Below are 26,919 nucleotides of genomic sequence, written 5' to 3' on the forward strand. Positions count from 1 at the left end.
GTGAGAAAATCTATAGTTACCAATTTTTCCTTTTTAAAAATGGTCAAATGCTCAACTTTCGATTAACTAACAGTCATTTGGCAAAAAATTGTCTAGAGGTGGTCTTTTGTGCCCGAATTTGATAAAAGATTCGAGATGTAAGTGCTAAGATTAGAAGGATTGAGACCGGCGACTTATTTTTGAAAGGTTTGGAACCTCTACTACAAATTTTCTTTTTTACTATGTTGTTTTATCGCTCTCGTCATTCCACTGTATGAAACAAAAATCCTTCATGGGGGTTTGGAATAGAAACACAAATGAGTTTATTAATTGTTAAATTCTAGGATACTAAAAATGCGTTTGTATATTAGAATATTTCTGAGAGGTCTTTATTTTTAAAAAGTATATTGATCATAATATAGAGCATCTTTAAATGTAATAAATCATTTTTTTAGACACTCCAACAACATCTCTACTTTTTGCTCTTCATTTTTCTTTTTCTAACATTCAAGTGTTGTTTTTCCCTCATTTTTCAATTAATAGATATTCTATGAAATACAATAAAATAAAAAAATAGAGTAGAGAGTCAAACTCCCTCTCTATTTAAAAAAAAAAAAAAAAAAGGGTTCAAATTGTGTCATTCTGCTACGTAACTGATATCATGAAGTGCTCACTGTTATAACTTGTTTATGAATTTTTCTTGGAGCTCTAAGTTTTGTCTCTACAACTTAGTTTGTCATCTCTGCTGTTCAGTTTTGATGGGAGCCATCATGGTAAGAGTTATCCACTGGAATGTCTAGGATTTTATCATCATCATAGCCTCTTCTACTGGTGCATGGCTTTTCAGTGTCTTTCTTCCCCCAGAGTACGCAATATAGCCCAAACACGATAAGAAGTGCTCCTATCAAGCTAGGCAAATTTAAATCAACAACAAAAGAATTAATACATCATAATTTGAACAAAAAGAATGCAAAGTATAAGACATACACAAATTAAGGTAGAATTTTTGGTTTAGATGTTTGGTGTGAGGCCCTGCTTTGTCGCTTACCAGCCTTGGGATCGAAGAATTCATTGCACCTTCCCACCACCCCCAAAAACATGAACAAATATTGGTTTAAGATTTATTTTTTGGGATAAACAGTAGTGACAGAGAAAATAGCACTTCTTAATCAGGTTTTGATGCTAGATGCGCTCAAAAGTTGATTGGCAACAATCTCCCCTACCCCTAGATGTGCATGACGGGCTGCCTAGGCTGGCCCTGGAATTAGAGTCAAGCCATGCTGGGCTTGGCTTTAGAGGCTTGCGTCTCATGCGAGTTAGCTCACGTGAGCCACTTAAGAAAACAAGAAGGGAGAAAACTTTTACCGAGAAAGTAGAAGCCCTCATCCCCGGCTGTGCCAGGCCAAGATAAGTTGAGCCTGACATGCCAACAAAGGGTTGGCCAACCTAAAAACTGGTTGTGCCCCTCCAACCAAGGGTAACTAGAGTTGTAGAGTGTCTCTTACCTTCCCAAATAAAGTCTCTCTGCAAAAACAATTGCTGAAAAGATCCCCACAATAACAAGGATTAAGGGACTAAACATTGCTGCAAGGACTGGTCCCTTCTTACCGATACACCATGTTTGCAGCCAGTATACCAATGCTGATATCACCACTCCCTGTTAGTAATCAGGTTGCCTGTTAATAAAATGTTATAAATGGAAAAATGTAGCATGTGAGGGGGATGTGAGAAAAGAAATGCACTTACACAATATACAATGGCTAAAAGCTGTACATTCCAATCTAGCTTCCATAGGTGTGGATTTCTTGCCCAAAACATGGCCAAGATTGATGATTGTAGAGAGGCAAAAATACAAATCAAAACATTTAATGAGAATAGCGCAGGATAGATCTTGTAAACCGTTGCATGTGAGTTTTCAGTGATCGACAATCAGGAGATTGATTGGTGTAAACTTAACAAAAGAAGCTACATTTAGTCCCCGGTTCGGGTCGGGACAGGGCGAGTATGGTATTTACGCTGTCTCCCCGCCCCGTCCCGTCCCGTCCCAAGCAGATTACTCATTTAAAAAAAAAATTAATTGAACAATTGAGCTTTCCATTACTCTTTCTATGATTCTATCAGGTTCAAAATTTTGGCCCATTATCGACCCGCTAAGTCCAATTTGCCTAACCCAGTAATCCTACACCCTACTACATAAATATTAAACATATATGAAAATTGTTTGTTAAATTAGAATTTTGCATTTAAGAATTGGGATATTATTTGCATTTTCATTTATGATATTGTTTGCTAAATTTGGTTAGTATTTGTTTTTGCTTTCATTGGTTTTTTTTCCAACTTGACGGTTGGGCCTATAAAATTTTTTTATTTTCGTGGTTATTAATTGCCAGAACCAAACCAACTTATGTGATTATGGTACAGCTATGATTGCCAAAAATTGATGGTTTGGTGATGGCTTTGGTCGAACCGAATTGTTACCAACCCTATTAAGGTGATCAGTCATGTGTGGCCCAAACTTTACACTATTTTTAGTTAAGCTTTGCTACACGTACACGGGGTGTACACTCCAATGTACATGCCCCTCACAAAGGGAGGGAGCCTCACATCATTACTCTGATGTACACTCCACTCACGAAGGAGGGGGCCCCATGCCATTATACATTTGGACAATTCTTCAGCTTAAAAATTTGAGTCCAACCATTCACACAAGAATTCCTTCGTTGGGAACTTAAAAATGCAATTATTTTATTTATTATCTCATTGTTGTGTCGATAATTAACTCGCTTAAACTAAAGATTGTGGGTTATAGTTCTAAATCTCATGTTCTAGTTCTTTACGAGTTATTGTTGTAAACTATTTGCATTGTTTGATACCAAATTAGGAGAAGTTTATCCTAACCGAATAAAGCTATGCATGTTTGGGAAGTGGTTAAGCGCTTGTTTGGTACAAATTTTAAAACTTATTTTTTCAAACTCATTTTTAATTACACGTTCTCTCATTAAAATAATTTTGCATGTGACAATTTTTTTCTACTTATTAATCACATATTATCCAAACAAAACACTTTTTACAAAATCTATCTCAAAAAATCTACCTCAAATATACCTTAAATTATAATTTAAGTTGGTTTAATATACTTTTATCTACATGTTTCATAAGATTCACAACTAATATCAATTTATTATTCTCACATTTTTATGGATCTACGTCTTATAACCACTTAATTAATTTTAATCAATTCCTTAACGCACACTTATTTAAAACTAAACCATTTTGTAGAAATTTCCATGCTTAAATGGGGGTTTTTGAATGTCAAATTGAGTGATGCAACTGGGATATTTCATCCTACCTTGGTCAATCCACTTGGTCAATGATTTGTCTGGACTCTTAATTTTAGATTGTCGTTTTGTATTATTTTTCATTTCTTCCCTTTGAGTGGATAGGAAAAGAAAACGTGTGGGGTCTCCTTGACTACATGTCGGCATGTCAAATAGTCACATGATATGATAGTCATAATAAAATTATGTATTGGAATTCTATCGTGAAAATTATGATGAGTCCTAGATTCAAGTTTTACTTGAATGGCATTCTTTAACATTGTTAATCAACGCAAAGATCAACGGAGAATTGATTCGTTTGAATATTTTTTTCAAACATATCAACATCAAGTAGACTCCATGGACTTGATGTGTAGCATCCAGAAATCATTTTCATTTTTACGTGTTACCAAATTCTTCTTCATCCAATTTAAGCAAAAATAACACTTTTATTAAGGGTTGAAATTCGAAATTGTGATCGATAATTTGATAACGATAAAATAACAAGTTAAGTAAAGTTTTCATATTAAATATAATTCTTGAAATACTCTATTTCAAACTATTAATTTAAGGTTTAATATAAAATGTCGAATGCTGGATCTCTAAAAATATTAAATAATGTGCATTAACATAAGATATTATTCAAATAAAAGTTGGCAGTTATAATTTCTGAAGACTTTACTTAACAACCCCATAAGCATCACTCAGTCAATCTTTCACGCATCCACATAACCCGTTCTAATACGAAAGTTTAGTAAGAGTGAGTATTTTAGAAAAAACATTCAGTAAGTAATACATGTATATTCTTATTAACATGGTATGAATATAAAATGACACGTCATACTGACATTTCTTAGATTTAGAGCAAACTAGTCGTGATATTTAATGGGTCAAAAAATTTCTTAAGAATTCCTATATCCCTTAGGGTTTATATATTTGACCAAATGGTCTATCCCGTAAGATTTAACATAAAAATCGATCAGAAGGCCTTAGAATATTTCATGCTAAAAGCTATAAAAATACCAAGAAAATAAGAATTTACCACTTGTACAATTCTTACCTTGATTTGATACTAAATAAATCTGAAAATGACTCGTGAATAAGATAATATCTCATTTTAATATGTGTATTTTCATGTGTGGTGGTGCATATGTGAAGGGGAAAAACACTTCTCATACATTTTATATATATAATAGTCACTTAAATACAAACCATCACACATTAGGGGGAATTCAGTAGGTCAACTAACCTATTCTTTATTTCAAATCATTCATGGTGAGTGTGGGAATTAGTATTCATTGATGGGACAGTTGTGTAAAAGTTGAAAAGATTAATTTAATATATTAATAAATAAACGATTGATTTTCCATTTTTCAATTCCTAAGAAACGTCCCATTCTTCATTTTACTGTTATATATATATATATATATATAGGATTAGAATAATTTTCTTTCTATCAAAATAAACAAATTTTTTCTAGTCCAAATTTAGTTCTTGAGACAATTTATGTTATTTAACACGACATACAAAATGAGTATAATATTGATATATTTTTATCAACTTTTAAAATACTTAAATATTTGATCCAAATAGTTTTCGATGAACTCTAAAAGTGCGTGTATGAAAATAAATCATTTATGCAAATAAGCAGGTCGAGTTTACCACTTCAACCTTCGAGCTTTTAGTGTGACGACAAATCTAGACATGGACTATTTCATTTGCTAAATGATCAATACTAAGTTTAGGTCTATATGAAAAATAGTAAAAAAAATTTGGAGTGTTACATGATGACCATAAACCTATATAATCGAATTGAGATAATTATATAGATGCATAATTGATTATTATTGAGATATCTTCGAAATTTGTTTTCACAATGCATCCTTCATTATTATTTTAAAGTTCTCTCCCAAAAAAAATAAAAAATAAAAAATATTTGAGTACCCTAAACTGAAATTCTTTTGTATATAATTGTTGACCCCAAAAAATATTGCCAACAGATGCCAGACCCACCCGCGCACACGTGAGCGAAATTTCGACACACTAAGACACGTGGACGGTCTAAAACAGATAGATTAGGGGCGTGGAAGTAGCTCAATAGCACGGGATGAGAACGTTCAGAATCCAGCGGGAAGTTCGTAGACCTATTGTACAATAATTACCAATCGATGTTTGTAAATGTGTATCTAAATATGTATGAACTCGTTTGTGTTGCAAGATAATAAGAAAGAGAGAGTTGAGTAAAGTATGATTTCTTGTATTGATTCTTGCATTAGCCTTTGTGTGGGGTACATGGGGGAGTATTTATAGTGTCACAAGTTAGATCGTGACCTTTAGTTCAGGGTACACATGGCCTCATCCGGTTAATTTACATGTTAAATTGTAGGCATCAGTCGCACCTAGCCTACTATACGTTCATTGATTGGCAGTGCCGCCTCTACTAGTGACAAGACTTAACATTTACACTCATGACAAACGTCCTATCAATCATTCAAGTAAGATCTTTGTGCAGATGATCTCTTGGGAGAAGCGTCTATGGAAGATGCTGCTTTGTGATTAGGATGCTACTACCTCGGCTACAGAGCTTCGGCCAATGGGGCCTCGTCCACCTTCAAAGGGCCTCGACATATGGGCTTCGAAAGCTCCTCAAGAAGCAGTGATAGATGGGCCTCGATATATATGGGCCTAGGCTTCTGTGGATCTCGGTTTGTGGGCCTCGACTATGCAAATCACCTTGGCTTGAATGCCACATGGTTCAGCATGAGTTGGTTGTGGACCTCGGTGTGTTGTCCAAGTGTGCAAACACGTAACAATAATATCTGCATAGTTTATCATACAAACATGTACTTGAAAGTCTATAATTAAAATTTTCTCTCCTTATCTAAAATCAAACTAAATAAGATGGAGAAGAAGCGGCGAAGAATTAGGTTGAATAGCTTTCTAGGAAGGTGCAAAACACAGTAAAGAATAGAAAAATGATAAACAAGAAATCTTGATCACAAAGTCATTTGAATGTAAGCAATTTTGAAACAATTCAATGATGTGAACTTGTGTAATACATGAAAATTGACCCTACTTACTTTTACTTTTAAATCCACAATTCTCGTATAAATGACTCACGTTAATTGAAAAGCAACTATACTGCGACATATATGACTAAGTATTTGTTTGGCTTTACTTTTAGGCAACTGATATTATAATGTGTTAGGAATGAGTAGTGTATAGTAGTTGTAGGTCGTAATAAATGTGTTGATAAAATTAATGTTTAACTTTGACTTTTAAATAATAATGTACTTGCAATATATAAAGAAAATAACCTTGGTGACGTGTGATTTATTTTGTTTGCCGACTAGTGTATGTTATTATCTTTTGATAGTTTGAATTAAACAAAAATGTTATTATGTAACTAAGGATTCACTACACAAAAATGATCATTTGCAACACATAAATGGCAACAGTTGATAGTTAAATGTTGCTAAAGAGGTCTATCACAACATTTTAATAAGTGAATGTTACCAGAGCCGGTCCTGTGTCTGACGGGCCCTGAGGCGAACGATGAAAAGTAGGCCCCCTAGTGACAAAATTCAAAGATGTATTATGCGACTCATTGCTAACTTAAAAAACTAACATTAAAACAACAACGAAATATATCATAGAAACGATTTATATTATAAACCATCAAACCAAAAATTTCAAACAATTAGTTAAATACTATTCGTCTTGTTGTTTTAGAGGTAAAAATATCAATCAAATCTGAATAACTTAGCTGCTCAACCATTTCTTTTTCTATTGATAACATAGCCAACCCGTTTAATCTTTCTTGTGACATAGTTGATCGGAGATAGGTCTTGATCAACTTTAATTTTGAGAAACTTCTTTCCATAGATACAACTGTAACCGGTATGGTTAAAAAATTTGGTAAGCAATATAAGTATTTGGAAAACAAATATCCAATGTCTTCAAATATTGTAGCACTTCAATTGCTCTTGTTGCTTCACTTGGTATATAACACCTCAAGACTTGTAACTTCGGACATAAATCATCCCCACTGATGTCCGAACGCCCATTATGTTGATATTTCTCAATATTCAAACAAGAGTTTAACAAACTTGAAAAAGTTTCACCCCTTCACCTCTTCAAATTAAACAAAAATCCAAATGTGTCATCATATTATTTGAATTGTTTGAATCAGATCTTTAGAGAAGATAGAGCTTGATCAATTATAAAAGTAAAGTACTCAACTCTAAAAGATTCTTCTGCTGATTGCTTTACCTCATCACTACCACTTTCATCAAATTATTTTTTTCTTCGAATTATGCGTTTTTCTGTAATTACAGCTTCAATTCCCATTTCGCTTGCCTTTTTCGTCGCTTCATCTTTGGCAATAGGAAATCCAATTTCTCCGTATTCTTCAAGAGATGAAACAAGTCATTGCAAGAGGTCGATGGCATGATCAATATCCATGGATTTGATTTAAAGAAATTTACTCACAATATTGACAACATGCAACAATCTGTACCAGATTATCATCTCAAACAAAAACTCAAAATTTTGAAGTTCATGAGTTGCTAATGACTCGACTTCATTCTTCACTTTAGGATCTTCATTACTTTTTGCCAAATCAAGTAATGCATCTCTTATCTGTGCAATTTGCTCCATTATAGGCTTCACACTTTCAACATGACTTTCCCAATGTGTTTGTGACAATGGCTTCAATGTAACCCTTGTACATTATCTTTGAAAATTTTCCATCGTTTGGTAAAAGAGGAAAACAATATGTAGATGTGTTGTATCACTCCGAAGAAGGATACAACTTTCGAACAACAGTTCACCATATCACATAATGCTAGATTTAGACTATGAGCGCCACATGGAGTATAGAAAGCTCGAAGATTAATTTCATGAACTTTTCTTTGCACACCTTTATGTTTCCTGCTCATGTTAGATCCGTTGTCATACCCTTGCCCTCTAATGTCATCAATATCGAGATCAATTTTTATCAAAGTCTTTTGAAGCTCGGTTGCAAGTCCAAGTCCTCTTGTGTCATATACCTTCAAAAATTCTAGCCAATGTTCTTGAACTGTAGGTAAGTCTGCCGAATTATCTACAAATCGTACAATTAAAGACATTTGCTCCTCCTGACTTGCATCTGGAGTACAATCAAGTATAACTGCGAAATATTTTGCATCTTTAACTTTCTTGACAATTGAACTTCTCACCTGATTAGCCAACAACTGTATCAACTCATTTTTTTTCCAAGATACGTATATTGAATCTCTCTTGCTTTAGCCTGTCGAAGGTGCTCTTGCATTACTGGATCAAATTCACTAACCATTTCGATCATTTGTAAAAATAGGCCATTGTTCTCAACATGTAGCCTCTCATCATCTCCTCAAAATGGCAATGTGCTTTTTGAAAGTCTTTTAACAATAGCGATTATCCTTGTTAATACATGTCTCCAATTTTCTCTTTCAGTATCAATCAACAATTCAACGCTTTTATCAATTGTAGTTTTTGATCGAAACCTATTTTCAAATTCAATCCAACTAGTCATGCAACTTTGCAAATTATGCCAATCTTTGAATCCATCATTACCTAGTTGGCCAACCTTTGTCACAATTATTGTTGTTTTAAACAACTTGCGACAAAAGTAGAAGATCTTGTCCATAGACACTGAATATACTAGCCATCTTCTATCAACTGTTTTCCCATTTGGTAGCAATCGCTTATATTGTGAAGAATCGAAATGTCTATTTGTATAGTCTTTCAGAAACAAGATGTCATCGACTCTTTTTGGACCCCTTTCAACTAAGCAATCCCTTGTTCTTTGATCAATAATTTTCCAATTCCTGGGATCATCCAAATTTAGAGAAAAGCAACCCTCTTCTTCCTTATCATCTTTTTCATTATTAGAGACGGGCTTCATCACTTCTTCTTCCTTATCATCTACTTCGTTAACATCGGTAGGTTGACTTACTTCTTCATCCTTATCATCTTCTTCATTAACATGGGTAGGTTGAATCTCTACTTCATCCTCATTCAACGCATTCACATTGTCACTTTTGAAGTACTTGTTAATATCCCCTGCTTGACTTTGAATTAATACAATTTCATTTCGTTTTCTTTTCTTCTTTTGAGCACCAGACTCGTATTTAGGAGGCATAGTAATGTACAATGATTAGCCTAAAAAAAATTACAAAATAACTCAATCATCTCACAATTATAGTTTCCAATATAGTTACTACGTGCGCTTGTGCAATTATTCATCCTACAATAAGCAATCATATAAGTCGACCAGGCTACAATTATATAAGCCGACACGGCTTCAAACAATTCCAATCTCTTCAATAACAACTTCGGGGTAAGCCATTGCTTACTTGATAAGTGAAATTTTGACGAAAATTGTGGAATTACACCCTTGAGAATGATCTCATTTTCAGAACTAGTGGTAAGTTGATCTCAATTTTTGGATTGTGTCAATGATGCTCTAGCATAGGAAAAAGAAACATGTAAGGAAATAACAAGTGTATGATGGATTAAAATGGAAGAAATAACAAGTATATGATAAATTATAAAACTTTAATTTAGTTAAAACATGGATATTACTAGATCAGAGAACCACAAGCTTAACTAGATTAGAAAAGGAAAAACGTCCTTCAATTTCTGTGTTCATTTTAATTTTTCTTCGTGGACCAAAATTGATCTTAATAATTTTCTTTGTAACATACTTGTTAAATATTGTTAAATAAAAAAGCACTTTTTGATAGGTCAATTTTTTATTTAATTATAAAAAGGCACTTGACACATAATGCATTGATTTATTAAAGTATGTTTGACTAAACATAATTAAGAAGCACAGAAATATATAACAAAAATATTCATTAAATGATTCAATCAACAGACTAAATACATCAATTCAAAACTGATATCAAAAGTTCACAATCAGAAAGAGGTCTTGCGGAGGTTAGAATACTTTCTCACATTTTAAACAAGGAAACCAAAGAGAATAAGAGTACATCCTTTCACAGCTATTAATAGGATCTTGAGATGCAAACATATGCTTCCAACTTATTGATTTCAAACTCTAAGATGCAGCAATGGAAAAGGATAAAGTAATTACATCGATTAGTGACACTACTAAACCTATATTAAATCTTATCTTCTCTTCATCAACTATGATCAACACATAATTAAATGCAACCTAAGAAAGCCACATTTATCAACACAATTTGATTGCATGCCTGTCGCCTGAGACCGCCTGAGACCATTAAGAACATATTCACAGATGAGATGGAAAAAGAAATTAATCAATTAATCAATTCTACATTCACCTAAAAATCATTCACCAGTTCATAGTTGCAATTAATCAATCAATCATAATATTGGAAAAAGAAAACGCAAATTATCTTTTATGTATACCAATTCACGCCTGTTCACACATGCTTTAAGATAAAGTGAAAGATGAAAAGTACCTTCTTTAACTTTCAGTAAAGCTTCGTAGAGGGGCTTCTGGTTCTTCTTTTTCAAATACTGTAAAAAAAATCAGTAAATCGTAAATTTTTCCACAATAGAACGAGAAAAAAAAATTCAAAAATTGTAAAATCTCACAGCCTTACAGCAAGCCAGCAAGTACGTGTGCCAATTTAGCGGAGGGAAGGGGATTTCTATGGTCCTGTGGGCTGTGTAGTGCGGATGGTGGACCTGCAGGCTGCGGCCTGCGGAGTGCGGAGCAGGTGACTGAGGCCACCAACGAAGTCGGTGGCAGAAGCATAAGCTAGAAGAAGGGCCAAGGCAGATTTGTGGTAGACTCACCGAACTGTGTCACTATGGAGAGAGGAGTGATGGTGACCTGACGATGGAGTGACAGTCGTGAAAGTCAGAGATGACACACACACTCGATGCATTTGATATGAATTTTCAGATTTGGGATTTTAGGTAAATGGATTGGATTTGGATTTGGATAAATGGATTGTTGGGTTGGGATTTATGGGTAAATGGATTGTTGGGTTGGGATTGGTTTAGTTATTGGATTGGGCATTTCATTTAGGTCGGCTGAACTAAAAAAAAACAAAGAAAAGAAAAGGGCCAAAATGAGGCCCCCTAAAATCTTGGGCTTGAGGTGTAGGACTCATTCGCTCGGCCCAAGACCGGGCCTAGGAGTGCGGACAACGGACTTGCAGGTTGCATCCTGCGGTCTTGCGGAGTGCGAAGCAAGTGACTAAGGCGAGCGGCGAAGCCGACGGTAGAAGCAAAAGCTAGAAAAAGGGCCAAGGTAGATTCGTGGTGGACTCACCGGACTGTGTCACTGTGGAGAGGGGAGTGACTGTGACCTGATGGTAGAGTGACAGTTGTGAAAGTCGGAGACGACACAAACACTTGGTGCATTTGATATGAATTTTCAAATTTTGGAATTTAGGTAAATGGATTGGATTTGGATTTGGATAAATGGATTGTTGGGTTGGGATTTATGGGTAAATGGATTGTTGGGTTGGGATTGGTTTAGTTATTGGATTGGGCATTTCATTTGGCCCAGCTAAACTAAAAAAAAAGGGCCAAAATGAGGCCCCCTTAAATCTTGGGCCTGAAGCGCAGGCCTCATTCGCCTAAGTCCAGGACCGGGCCTGAATGTTGCCATTGGTTAACATAATTGATTTTTGAAAACATTTTTTAAATGAATGTTGCTAATGTCACCTTTCACGTCTCTAGGGTTTTCTCATGTGGCTTTTCCACTTTGGTAATAAAGCAGAACTGCCCACCCCAACAATACGACAACCAACTGCTGGAAATGGTGGAGAGACGTCAAGGAGAACTCGTTGTGTGCCTCTATACACGCATATATCTATAATGCTTGTTATTATTTCACTATTTTTTATTTTTGGTCTTAATTCCATGATTGGCTGTAGGCTGTACGTGAGGGGGACGATACTGGGGTACAGGAGATCGAAATCGAACAAGTATCCAAACACGTCATTGATTCAAATCGAGGCAGTTAACACCAAGGATGAGGTGTCATGGTACCAGGAGATTTCTATTTAACTGCTCTACTTTAGCCTTCGCTAAACCAAAAAAACTTATTGGAAGAATCTCTTAAGCAGTTGAGCAAGTTCAATTGGGTAAACCTCCCTTTTTTCCTTTTTCTTTTTTCTCTAAATTGTGATACTTTTTGTTTTGTAAAGTGTTTATGTTTCCTGCGAAGTAGATTTTAAATGATATGTTGCTTATTCTTCTTCTTCTTTTTAGGGTTCTTGTCCCCCCCTCCCTCCCCCCCTTTTCATACATTGATTTCCTGTTTCTTGCTTTTAGCGAATCACTTTAGTTCTAAAAATCAATTATACATATGAAATTATGAATTTCTTGATGTGGGTATGCATGCAATTTATGATTAATTATGAATTTCCTGTTTCTTGCTTTTAGTGAATCACTTTAGTTTTAAAAATCAATCATACATTGTAAAATAATAATAATAATAATAATAATAATAATAATAATAATAATAATAATAATAATAATAATAATAATAATAATAATAAATATAATTAATTAATTAATTAATTAATTAATTAAAAAATTCAATCTATGTCAGTTTTTCACAATATTCAGAAATGTTGCCATATCTCTTCCCTCAACGGCAACATCGACCCCTGCAATACATGCTAAAACGCTGTAAAAGGTCTTTTGTAGCATTTTTTGACCGCTCAAATTTTAGGAAATTGAACGTAACATTTAGAACGCAACTCAAGTGAAATTGAGGAAAAATTGAAAATAAAATAAACACTTGAATTTTATGTGAATAATCCCCAATGTAGCTTTGGGTTAAAAATCACAAGCAAATATAAAGGAATTCTATTATAGTGGGATAATTACAATCTATCTAAATATAGGAGATAAAAATTATTATTTTAGGAGAAACTGTTACACCTTGTAGCATGTGGCCAACCCATTGTAGTTGTAGACCCACTACAACTGAAGCATCCTCCATAGAGGACGAATCCTTGAGGCCAATTCTGAGGCCCGTTCACACCTCTTTCCCAGAAGCGAAGCTGTCGAAATGATGCTTGGGTCAAATTCGAAGCTCAGCCATTCAGGGATTTGGAATTTATGTGCAAAATCCTTTTGGAATGATTGATGTGACCTTTGTAATCAGTATGAATGTCTTGTCTTGTCAATAGAATGACTGCTATGTGTAAGAGCATTAAATGAACCACAAGTTAGGAAAGTCAAAGTGATGGCTAGGATTATATGCTTCGGCTGAGGAGATGAGGCCATGTGCATTTTCTTTCGAGGGCCACAACTTCATTTGTAATACTATAAATACTCCCTCCATGTAACATTTCAAGGCTAATGCAACTCTCATTACTCAAGGCTACTATCTATCTTCTCCCTTACACCCTTAATTGCTAGAATTGATATCAGTTTGCTTTTGTTGAGATGTTAGTGATCGGTTTTTATTATATAATCATTTCACTAATATATCATCGAAATCTGAACGCCACTCTCTCGTGTCGTTGAGCTTCTCCCATGCCCCATTTAGGAATGTTATCAACAGTTGATCTGTCTTTGTGTGCTGGAACTAGATCACATGTGTACAAGTAGGTCTGACATATGTTGTCATCGTGGTCCTAACCAAAAATTAGGTCAACCGATTGGCTCCATCCATGGGAAATCACACCATAACTACGACCAACACATGGAAAAAGCTTGTTGAAAAAATAGTTAGGCATCCTACTTGAAAAAAGATTTGTTCTTGAAAAAGAACAAGAAGAAGCTGCAAAAGTTGACAAATTCGAGTTTTTGGATTGAGAAAATATGAGTTCAGATGGTGATATACCTCCCAAAACGGTGAGGAAAAGGACAATGAAGCCTTGCTGGTAGCTATCCCAGAGGGTCGATATCGACCCCACCACCATCATAGGCGAGGTTAAATGAGGATGACTGCTCAAATCACTAGGGAGATTGCCACCAAGGCAACCAATATAAGAAACATCACCAACCAAAACTTGGCAATGCAAGAACTTTTGATACAGACGTAGGTCCAGGAGGTCATCCAATCCCTTCCTTTGTACCCCAAGGACAATATCAGCAAGAGGATGAGGTACAAAGTTAGAAGGCCCCATCTTCCTTACATGCTAGGGTAGTTAGTCCTCTCGATAGAGAAGTGGGATTTGATATTTCCTCTAATTATGCTTTTATGGTACCCATTGTAGCCTTTTTTGATATGGGAGACAATTTATCTCCAGTATATAAACCAGAACATAGGCCTCGAAAGTCTAGCAGTGTTTCTGATAGTATTAGCCTAGTTAAAGCGAGGCACAGGCAGCTTCAGCAATCCCCAGTACTTAAAAATAGGCCATAGGACTTGGCGACCGGAGACCCAACCTAGAAATAGGTGTAAAATGAGGGATGACGAGGTAGCGAACCAAGCAGGTCCTTCTCATCACCACCCAGATATGAGGCTGATGAAAACTATGACTCAAATGAACACAACGATCCTATGATTTGGACGATGATGATGATGATGATGAAAATTTGCCTTTATTACATGAATTGTGAAATGCCAGGTGCTGAGCCATTATTTGATGATGAAAATACCAAAACACAATGGAAGAAGCAACCCGATGAACACTTACAAAACCCAGATGAGCCTAAGAGGCGCCACCCCACTGTGAAGTGCAGAGTTTTCCACTAACTCCTAGTGGAACAGCTAAAATTTGGTATAATAGGTTACCACCTAGGAATAGGAGTGGGCACAGCATGGTTCGGTCCGGTTCCAAACAGAATCGAACCGAACTGAATATAGTGGGAATCTTAGTAATGGAACCATTGGTTTCGTATCTAGCTAAGGAACCTAATTGGACTCGTACCAACAAGCTCCGATTTGGACCAATTCGGTTCTTTACTTTGAAATTATGTAAACAAAGTGTTTGCTAATCAAAAATTCAAAAGATATTGCTGACTATTAAATGAGATCAAATAAGTGGTTTAAGTCACGTACTTATCAACATTATCAAAAACATAATTCTACACACCATTAATAGAGTTTCAACTATTAAACAAGCATGGTTGTTAGTACCCATTTGTTGAATATATTAATTTTAAATTCCAAAACCCATTTCATGGAAAATAAGACATAAATTAAGATTAGTACACTGAGCATCTATAATAGTAAACCAAAGCTTTAAAAATAAAGATCTTTTCAGTTTTAGTTCAATGAGCATTTTTCATTAATCAAGAATTCCAATTATTCTACTTTTTTTCGGTAAAGGAAGGTGGCGCCTTTGAGATTTTATTAATATGCCCTCACTTGTGATGGGGCAATACCGTAGTTACATGTGAAGATACTGAAAGCAGTAAATGAGGAAGTACTACTTCCCTTACAATGGAAGTGAATGCTAAAACAGAATAAATATAAAGCTATAAAAGAGGAAGTACTACTTCCCTTACAATAAGACCTGATGGGATTAGAGACAAAAACAAGAATAAGATATAAATATAAATATAAATGTAAATAATGTTCTAATGCTGGGCAGACCATGCCTATTTATTTGTACAAGTGCCCTAATTTGTCGCAGTAGGTCAGCTGGTCCGTATACTTGGTACCGTTGGCGATCCCAACCCTTTGTAGCAAGAGCATCGACAACTTGGTTCCCCTCTCTGAAGATGTGGAAAATTGTGTCTCTATCGAAGGAGATGTTGGCTACAATCTTTCTAAGTATGCCTTGAATAGCCCATGGCCCTCCATCTTTGATGATACAATAAATGGCTACACTAGAGTCTGTTGCAGCCCAAATTTCTGAAAATCCAAGGCCTTTGGGCAGTAATATCCCATCAAGAATAGCCATGAGCTCTACTTCCAGTATCATGCACTGTCCATATGATGTTAGGAATGCCTTAATGCATTTTCCTGTGTAGACCCTGATTATACCTTCTCCACTCGCAAAGCCATCATTGACACATCCATCAGTATTAATCTTGACAGATTCGACTGACAGATTGTGCTACCAAACCATAATAGGGAAAAGAGTTGGAGGGAGGGTCATAGTAATCCTAAAGAGTGGAGCAAGTTACATGTCATAATGCTAATGTAGTGGTCGAAATAATCCTCCAATGTGAAGGAGTGAGATCATATGTGAATATCCCTATGCTTTGCATTATTTCTCTCGACCCATAGAAACTAGAAAATTAGAAGAGGAATAATGATGTGAATATGTCCACTCCTAGCAAGCTCTCCAGAATATTGCCATCTTAGAAATCTCCATTTGACACTCTCACCCACAATCATAGTAATCTGAAATAAACTCCTAAAATGCTACTAGACCTAATCTGATATACTGTTACCAGTGAAAATGTGAGTAATGGTCTCAATCTCTTAATAACACTAACATCAGAAGCCAATGGACTGCCAATCCTCCTCTGAATAATAACATCCATAGGTATCAAATCCTACCATAATCTTTGACAAAAGAATGAGACTGTGGTAGGTATGATAGGGCTCCAAAGTAGACAAGATGAATCCTGTATTAATTCGCTAGAACGGATCAACTGCCATGCTGACTCGGTGAAAAATCTACCATCTAATGTAGCCTTCCCAAAAATGCAATCTGGGACATCAACACATAGTGGTATGTCCGCAATTTGTTCTGCTAAAACTAGCGGAAGAGCTTCTAATAATCATTCATAGTCCCATATGTGTTATTGAAAAATTCTTATACCGTTGCAGAAGTGTACTGCTTGTGGGAAGATGGACGCCAAAGAAGTATCACACATCCAACAATCAGGACCAAAAAAAAATCTGACCTATCCCAAGGTGTCACGTAATATGTGGCTTGGCAAGTTATCCAAATCTCTTCAATCACTTCCATATAAGAGAAGCTGAATTAGGGATAGCTACAAGTGACGAATGCGTCCCTCTATCGTATTTGTCCAATAAAAATTGAGCCCAAGGAGAACTCTGAGATCTGAATAACCACCATAGTTTCATGGATAACGTATCTACCGCATCTTGTAGTCTTCTATAGCCCAGTCCATCCTCTTTAGTATGGAAGCAGATCTCTTTCCAACTCTGCCAATTTAAACACTGTGCATGATCCTTAGAATCCCATAGGAATCTCGCAAATATACTTTCCAACATTTCTAGTAAAACCTTGGGAGGTCGCAGAATCTTAAAAAGACAAAGTGGTAGGAAAGAGTGAATTGATCTCAGTAGAGTAATCCTACCACCATGAGAGAGAAATCTTGAAGCCCATCCTAAAATCCTATTCATGATCTTCATAATGAGGTCATACAAAAGATTGCTCCTCTTAGCCCCCTTAAACAAAGGAACTCCCAAGTATGTGAACGATAGTTGTTGATGAGAAAAATCAGTGAAAATAATTAATTCTAATTTGAAATTGCAAATTCTCACTAAAATTGCTTTCGAATTGCAAATTCTATGGTATTTATAAAATTATTTAAGTATAGATTTCAATTATCCTAGATTGAAATGAAAAGAATCAATGAATTAAAATAAAGAAACAAAGAAATTGATCAATTGTAGAGAAATGGAAACTAGAAGAGTAAAAAAGGAAAATGATATGTGATTATGGTTAACAAAAATCATAAAATATTGATGTTCTATATTTTACCAAAAAAAAAAAGAAAGTAAAAGGAAAAAAACTTATTAGAACCGAATTAACGTTTCGCTCTTACAAAGGCATCAAGAACCAGATCCGAACCAACTGGTTCTCAATGATGTGTCCCAGAATCGAATTGTTCTTTAGACGAACCGATCGAAACCGACCTGTACTCATAGGTTCAAGTCATTGATCGTGAGGCCTTGTCGGCATTGTGAAGATGTCCAAATAAGAACACTTTATTATGGAGAGATGGGCAAAATCAGAACCCATCTACTTATGATACGTAGCTAAAAATAATAAGGTAGGAGATTATCAACGAAGAGTTGATTCATCACAGAAACGAGTTAGTAGAGGCCTCCAGCCTCAACAAAGGTAATGCGGGAGATGACCCACCTCCTACTTCATGGACTACCAGTTAAACGAGGCCGGTAACGAAATCGCTCCAAACTCGAGACATGCACTTGCCAAGGCCACCTAAAATGTGGTGCCTACATTGGCTTATGAAGATGCTATCCCTTGGACCAATACTCAACGTGCTGGATCTGTATAACAAGCCCTCCGAAGAGGAAAAGGCCGAGGCCATGGTTGGGGACCTAGAGATAGGCCGAACCCCTTTGAATATTGTATGTATCATCATTTTTACAGCCATGACATGGCAGACTATAGGGATATCGCCCATTATCGCCCAACACCCCATACAGGCAAGCCCCAAAATGATCGACGAAATGATTCACCCTAAAGAAATAGCCCCACCTAGGAATGACCAGTCGCTTACGCATAAGGAGGCCACTTTCCATAAGGAGCATGAGGCTAAAAGGCAAAGAGGATGACAGCGACAACATAGGGACTACCGAGCCCGAGCAGAGGATACTCCCACCCATGAAATCAACATACTATTTGGAGGTCCCTATGCGGGGGTGAAACAAAGAATTCCTAAAGGAACTATGCCAGGGAGGCTAAAGGCTCCCTACATATTGGACGGCAGTTCTCGAAGAAATCAAGTGCCACCCATTGTATTCACCTAGGAGGATGCAGAAGGTGCCACTCCTTCATGTGATGCCCTTGTTGTGAAGGCCATGGTGGCCTGTAGCGGGCTCAAGCAGATGCTAGTGAAAAATGGCAGCTCCGTCAACATTTTCTTTGGAGCTACTTTTGATAAAATGATTTTAGATCATGAATTGACTCTCATTACCACCCCCTTATATGGTTTCACCGAGGATAACATTATTTCGAAGGGTAAATAACCCTTGCGGTAGAGGCGGGAGAAGTTTATGGAATTTTTGGTAGTTAATAGTTGATTAGCTTATCATGGGGTGCTAGGAAGACTCACCTTGAAGGAGTTGGGAGCTGTTATCTCCATCCATCACCTATGTATGGAGTTCCCAACTAAACATGGGATGGTAATGGTAAAGGGTGACCAAAAAGAAGCACGAGCAAAGCCTAGGGACTTTAATGTGGTGATAGTTGACACAGACGTGATGGACGTCCTGGGCGAGCAAGGTCCTGAGCAAAAGGACGTCAATATGGTAGATGTCCCCGGGGAAGTTTTCATCCTCGACGAGCTATACCTGAGCCCCAATGGAAGAGCTTGGAAGTTTCCAAATGGACCCCCTAGATCCCACTAAATTAGTGCAGGTGGGAAGAGGCCTATTGCCGAGAATCAAAGAGAAGCTTAAAGACTTCCTAAGTAGGAACCTTGATGTCTTTGCATGGAGGCACGAGGATAAGGTAGGTTGCCACCACCTAAAAACTGATCCTAAGGCTACCTTACATAGATAGAAAAGAAGAGCTCTTAAGCTAAAAAGATAGGAGGTCCGAAAGGAAAAAGTACAAAATCTAATAAAAAATAGCTTCATCAGGGAGGCCCTTTTCCTGAAGTGGGTATCCAACCTGATCTTATTGAAGAAGCATAATGAAAATTGGAGGGTGTGCATTGACTTTTCTGACCTTAATAGGGTTTGCCCTAATGACAATTTTCCCTTCCTAGATAGATTAACTGGTGGATTCCACTGTTAGACATGAGCTATTGAGCTTCATGGATGCTAACTCAGGTTACAATCAAATTTCCATGTGCTCAACTGACAAGGAAAGTACCTCTTTCATCACAGATAGAGGCCTTTATTGCTATAAAATGATGCTTTACGAGTTTAAGAATGTTGGGGCTACATATCAAAGGCAAATGTTTCCCGACCTCATTGGCAAGATAATGGAAGTCTACGTAGATGTCATGCTCATCAAAAGCTTGAAAGTAGATGACCTTTGATGAATGATTTACACTCATTATATTATGCCATTAATTTCATGATTTTGCTATCTTGGAGAATATTTTAGAGGTGCTAACATGTGGTTTTCACGCTATTTTGAAGGATGGATGAAGTGGAGAAAACAAGTGCTAAAAGAGGCCAAATGAAAGAAATAGGTAAAAGTTGGCGAAATTGGATGAAAGGACCAAAATGTAAGAGATCCAAAGTTCGAGGACTAAAGTGCACATAATCAAAAGTTGTATCGTAACTTGTAATGAAGATCCGAGAGTGGTAGGAGTCAATTGGATGAAGGAAGGTGTCAAAAGGGATCAAATTTAATCAAGATATGATCATAAATCATTTTCCAATCGAAAAGTTTTGCACCGGATTTTTAGTCCCACATTCATACCCATTTTCGACATAGCAAACGATCGAATTGGAGAATGATGCCTGAAGCAAAGTTGTAGCCCTTTGAATTACCTTTCCAACATATCTTGCGTCACTTCAATTGAATATCGAACAAGAAAGTTATGCTGAAAATATTGAAATATGCGCGGAATACCATTTCGGGCGAACCGGGCGCCCAGGCGCTATATCCTCAGAGCCCAGGCGCCACAATGCTGTAACTCCAACAGAAACTCAGCGCCCAGGCGTCCAAATTGCAGCGCCCAGGCACTGCATTCTGAGAAAGGGAAATTCAGATTTCTAAAATATATTTCTCGGTCCAAATTGACTCCAACCCATCTAAAACTCCTAGAAACTATAAATACCACCAAAAAACCTAAAAAAAAAAAGGGGGGGAGAGCCGCACATTACAAATCTGTGGAAACCAGCCACGTATAGAGGGAACAGTTAGCAATTACAGAACAATTGAAGGGGATTTTCATTGGCTCAAACTTCTGGGATTGAGAAGGAAGAAAGGAGAAAAAGGGGCACGGCTGGAAAGACAAATACAATTGAAGGAATTAATTTTGGGGAAGAAATCAAGCTGCTACAAACGAGTTTTTCCATTCCTTTTTTCTTTTCCATGTGCTTTCATTTTAATTTACTTGTGTTAATTCTTTCAATTATGCACTAAACTTTAATCCTAGGGTTGATGTAGCCTGCTTTAGACATGTTTGGATTCCATTTTAATTATTTCAATTAATCTTTCCGTTTATTTATTTATGTTGTTTGTGCGCAATGCTTTCAATTAACTGGTCACTAATTGATTGATTTGATGTTTTAAATTTTGGCGCTCGAGAGAGGCAAATTTAGGCATGATCTAAGACAACATAACCTAGATTTCGTAGGTTTCGAGAGAAGGTGCGAATCTTTGAGGCTTGTTTTAATTAAGAACCACGTGCTTAATAATTTTTATATCTTTAATTTGGAATAGAGATATTAGAATTAAAATATAGAAATAGATTTTATTTGGTGCTCGAGAGAGGGAAATAGAATCACTTTAGCGTTCTTGCCTATAAATTTTGGAAAGATCGATAGAAATAGTTATACGGTTGAAAAACACTGTCGAAGGTACGGTGAAATCATTCCATAGGCATTCATAATTTGATAAGAAATTCTATAATTTATGCTCATTTACTTGCATCGTTCATCCCATTTATTTTGATTTAGCATAAAACATCGTTTCAACATTTGATTGTCTAAATAAAGTGAGGGCTAAAATAATTATAGTACTCAATTTACTTGAATATCAATCCTTGTGGGTTCGACATCCTAACTTCTTTACTATATTACAAAACTTAACACCGTACACTTGCGGTTTAAAAATCACGTTGCATAAATCGCGTGGCAACCATGTAGTGTACCTGAATGAAATATTTCAAATTCTACAACGACATAGAATGAGGTTGAGCCCCCTCAATTGTGCATTTAGTATTGCCTCCGACAAGTTCTTAGGGTACATGGTCAATCAAAGAGATATTGAAGCAAATTCTGAGAAAATTCATGCTTTGATTGAGATGAGGTCTCCACAAAAGCTAAATAAGGTACACAACCTAATTGGGCATGTGGCTGCTCTAAATCACTTCATATCAAAAGCCACCGACTAATGTCTCCCTTTCTTAAAGGTTTTGAAGGGGGTAAGAAGTTTCAATGGATGGAAGAGTGTGAAGAAGCTTTCTAGGGCCTAAAAAAGGTACCTAGGGAAGGACCCTCATCAGCTTGAAACCCAAGATTGGAGAAGCCCTACAACTTTACTTGGTCGTCTCCAATGAGGCCATTAATGTAGTCCTCATCAGAGAAGATTGCACTATCCAGCTACCCATTTACTATGTTAGCAGCACATTTCTAGTGCCCAAAACCTGCTACCCAAACATGGAAAAGTTAGCCTTGGCCTTGATCACAGCTTTCGAAAAGTTGAGGCCCTACTTCCAAACCTACACTATACATGTGTTGACCAACTTCCCATTTAGGAAAGTCCTTCAGAAGTCTGATGCCTCGAAAAGGTTGTTAAAATGGCAGTTGAGCTAAGTGAATTTGACGTCCTCTTCAAAAGAATAGTAGCCATCAAAGGCTAGGCCCCAGCTGACTTTGTGGCAGAATTTGCTAATGTCCCTGACAGAGAAAAAGTAATGGAACCTGTGGAACTTGTTCATGGACAGGTCAGCTAGAGAGATATGTTTGGGAGCTGGGATGGTCCTAGTAAGCCCCAAAGGTCACAAGTTGAATTTCACAGTACAGTTCGAATTTAAAGCCACCAACAACGTAGCTAAGCACAAGGCACTGCTTGTTGGCCTCATGTTGGCTAAGAAAATGCAAGTGGGGAGGTTGCTCATCAACAGCGAATCCCAATTAATTATTAGCCAAGTTAATGGCAACTTCACAGCTCAGGACAAGGGCATGGCTACATACCTTAAATTGGCGAAGGAGTTACTCCTATCCTTCGAAAAATTTGAGTTAGCCCAAAACCTACGATTTGAGAACGCCTACACTAATGCCTTATCAAAGTAAGTGAACAGCAAAGACTCAGAACTATTGACGATGGTGCTAATCTAGCACCTCCTAAGGGCTTCCATTGCTGTGGAAGAAGTGATGTGGATAGAAGGAACCCTCACTTGGATACAACTTATCATAGCTTATCTTAAAGACCAGGTCCTTCTTGCAACAAAGAAGAGGCTTACAAGCTAAGGAGGAGGTCAGCTCATTTATTGTTTCTAGATGACATATTCTATAAAAGAGGCTTGTCCTCCCCCTTTCTTCAATGCGTTGGAGGGAAAAAAGCTACCTATATATTCTGAAAGATTCATGGAGGTATTCGTGGTAACCATTTGGGAGGACTCACGTTGGCACAAAAAGTACTAAGTAGGGATATTATTGGCCCATCTTGAAAAATGACGCCATTCAATTTATGTGAAAATATGACAAATGTCAACGTTTCTTCTCTATTCAAAGATAATCGTTGCAAGAATTAACTGCAGTATCCAACCTCTGGCCATTTACTAAGTGGGGCATGGACCATATAGGTCCCCTACCTAAGGGCAAAGGAAGTGCAACTGATGTGAACTCGCATAGCAACGATGGCTACGAAATCCACAACAAGATTGTTTAACCCAAAATTAATCCCAACTTTGGATTTGAACAAAGAATTATGAACCAAGCAACCTAACACAATGCAAAAATTTTTAGACCTCTTGATTATACAATTCGTAATTCACACCTGGTGTTGAACGCCACAAGATGTCACTTTTGATAAGTTCAAATTTGTTCAGAAAAGAACAAGGATTTGAAAATAAGAATTTCTCTCTCTATTAATTCTCTCAAAAAATGTATCTTATTTTACAATGAAGAAGATGAAATATATTTCTATTAACCCTAAAAACTAAGGAAAAATAGAATTAAAGCATTCTAGTATCAAAATTTCCAAAAAGAAAAATTCTAAATGAAGTAAAATATCTCACGTAAAAAGGGAAAATTTAATCTCCAATTTTAACCATGTGGTTGCACAGTTGTATTGTGTGTGGTCGCATGGAAGACAGGTTTCGGCCTCCTTTGCTCTCGAGAAGTAGGCATGCGATAGCATTAGCTTAAAGTTTCGCCTCCATTTTTGCCGCTTATAACACGCTCATCCAATTGGTTTCGATTCTTGATCCCAACATAAAACTTGGCTCTTTTCATGCCACGAAAAATGTTTCATCAATTGTTGCTTGCACAAGTAATCCCATCGCCAGATTTACCCATTTTGCCCTTGAAACCATCATCGGCCATCTTTTGATAATCAACGGGTCTCTTCTCGGGCTTGTTTCTTGGATCACATCATCCCCTTCCTCTTCAAAAAGATTAGTCCTCGAATTTGAATCTACATCAGAGAGAGAGAGAGAGAGAGATCATATACATTAAATGTTTTTGAAACATTATACTCACCTAGGAGATCAAATTTGTATGTGTTGTCATTGATCTTCTCAATGACTTGAAACAGTCCATCTTCCTGTGGTCGTAACTTGGATTTCTTTTGCTCTAGAAAGCGCTCATACCAAACCTAGTCACCTAGTTCAAAGGTCACGCTTTGTCGGCTCTTGTTTGCTTGTGATGCAATGTGTTTGTTTTTGTTCTCGATTTGCATCTATACCTTCTCATGAAGTGACTTTACCAACTCAGCCTTCTTTTACCATCTAAGCTACCACATTCATTCATAGGAAAAGGTATTAAATCCAAATGGGTTAGTGGATTATAATCATAAACAATTTCAAACGGTGAAAATGAAGTAGTAGAATGAATGGCCCTATTGTATGCAAACTCTATGAAAGGTAAACACTCCTCCCAGCTTTTCAAGTTTTATTGATCATAGTACGGAATAGTTTAGTATTGTCCTATTTATAACCTCGATTTGCCCATTAGTTTGTGGATAATAAGTTATAAAAAATTTTGTGCCTAACTTATAACACTAAATTGGCCAAAAGTAACTCAGAAATTTGACATCTTGATCTAACACTATATTCTTAAGGACTCCATGTAAACGCAGTATCTCTTTAAAGAACAAATTCGTAATGTGTGTTGCACAGTCGATTTTATGACATGGTATAAAATGTGTCATCTTGCTAAACCTATCTACCACTACAAAGATCGAATCTCAGCCCTTCTTGGTCATAGGTAAACTTAAAACAAAATCCATTAAGATATCCACCCATGGTTCACTAGGTGTAGGTCGTGTATATAACCTTCGAGGTAAACCTTAAATTTAGCCTTTTTGTAAGTTATGCATCGACTACACATCCGTTCAACATCACTTTTCATCTTATGCCAACAAAAATGCTCCCCTAACATTTCTAAAGTTTTCATAACTCCAAAGTGTCCCATCAAAAACCCACTGTGTGCTTCCCTCACAAACAACTCTCGCATTGAACAATTAGGAACACAAAATTTATTTTCCCAAAACAAATACCCCTCACACTTAAAAAAAATTTGTCTATAGCCCATTTATTACATGATTTGTATATATTGAAAAAATCTAAATCACTCACATATATGTCCTTAATGTGTTCAAAACCAAGTAATTTAGAACTTATAAAAGTTAGTATCACATACCTCCGAGATAATGCATCTACTACCACATTTTTCCTTACCTTGCTTGTATTGGATGATGTAGGGAAATGTCTCTATAAATTCCATCCACCTTGCATGCCTTTTGTTCAGTTTACATTGACCCTACAAATGCTTTAACAATTCATGGTCAATGTGAATCATGAACTCCTTAGTCTCAGGTAATGCTGCCATGTCTCAAAGGCTCACACAAGTGAACACAACTCCTTGTCATAAGTAAGATAATTTAGAGCAACTCCATTTACCTTTTCACTGCTCCAATCCCTTTTCTTGAAGCATCATACTCAATCTCGAAAGTTTTGTCAAAATTAGGAGGTACTAAAGCCGGTGCTTTGCACAACCTATCCTTAATAGTATTAAATGCATGCATCTGTTCATCACCAATGACATCCCACGATTTTCTTAACTATCTCAGTGAGTGATGTAGTTATTGTATTAAAGTCCTTTACAAATCGCCTATAAAAACTAGCAAGCCATGAAAACTTCTCACTTCAGTTATGCTCTTAGGTATTGGCCAATCTCTAATATTTTTTATGTTTTCCTCATCTACTTCTACCCCATTAGCACAAACGACAAATCCAAGCAAGACACCCCTTTCCATGCAAAATGTACATTTCTTAAAATTTGCATGAAGTTGATCTTTTCTTAAAACCACAAGCACATTTTTTAAATGTTCTACATGCTTATCGAGGTCTTTACTATAGACTAAAATGTCGTCAAAGGAAAACACAACACATTTCTTATAAAAGCATGCAAAACATGATTCATTAAGCACATGAAGGTGCTCGATGCATTAGTGACTCCAAACGGCATTACCAACAATTCATAGAAGCCATATTTAGTTTTAAATGCACTTTTCCACTCATCACCTTCTCTCATTTGAATTTGATGGTAACCACTCTTAAGCTCAATTTTACTAAATATGTATGCACCATGTAACTTATCTAACATATCATCTAACCTAGGTATAGGGTGACGTATTTTACCATGATTTTAGTGATAGCTCTATAATCCATGCACATTCTCTAGGTTCCATCCCGTTTGGCACAAGTATCACTGGAACGACATATGGACTCATACTCTTCCTTACGTATCCTTTGATCATCAATTCCACCACTCGACTCAAAAGCTCTTTTGTCTCATCGGGGTTACTTCGGTAAGTTGGTCAGTTTGGAATGATAGCCCCAAGTATAAAGTCAATCTGGTGCTCAATGTCCCGAATGGGCGGCA

General features: G+C 36.5%; 1 protein-coding gene across 1 annotated transcript; it reads right to left on the reverse strand.

Annotated features, from left to right (window-relative positions):
* Nucleotides 1–585: 585 nt before the first annotated feature.
* Nucleotides 586–1,947, reverse strand: LOC111391816 (WAT1-related protein At5g64700-like). Its single transcript, XM_023017081.1, has 3 exons — nt 1,726–1,947; nt 1,485–1,636; nt 586–888 (listed from the first exon to the last, which is right to left on the reverse strand). The coding sequence occupies exons 1-3, from the start codon at nt 1,795–1,797 to the stop codon at nt 729–731; spliced, it is 384 nt and encodes a 127-aa protein (XP_022872849.1). The 5' UTR covers nt 1,798–1,947; the 3' UTR covers nt 586–728.
* Nucleotides 1,948–26,919: the final 24,972 nt, after the last annotated feature.

The sequence above is a fragment of the Olea europaea genome, unplaced genomic scaffold (assembly GCF_002742605.1).
Source record: "Olea europaea var. sylvestris unplaced genomic scaffold, O_europaea_v1 scaffold834, whole genome shotgun sequence".
NCBI classification, from domain to species: domain Eukaryota; kingdom Viridiplantae; phylum Streptophyta; class Magnoliopsida; order Lamiales; family Oleaceae; genus Olea; species Olea europaea.

What these genes read in the sequence shown, in the direction of transcription:
- LOC111391816 (XM_023017081.1), bottom strand. Translation starts at nt 1,797, where the DNA reads ATGTTTTGGGCAAGAAATCCACACCTATGGAAGCTAGATTGGAATGTA. An exon ending in TTTTAGCCATTGTATATTGT is followed by an intron (nt 1,637 to 1,725) that starts GTAAGTGCATTT and finishes GATTACTAACAG; the next exon opens with GGAGTGGTGATATCAGCATT. An exon ending in GAGAGACTTTATTTGGGAAG is followed by an intron (nt 889 to 1,484) that starts GTAAGAGACACT and finishes AAATTTGCCTAG; the next exon opens with CTTGATAGGAGCACTTCTTA.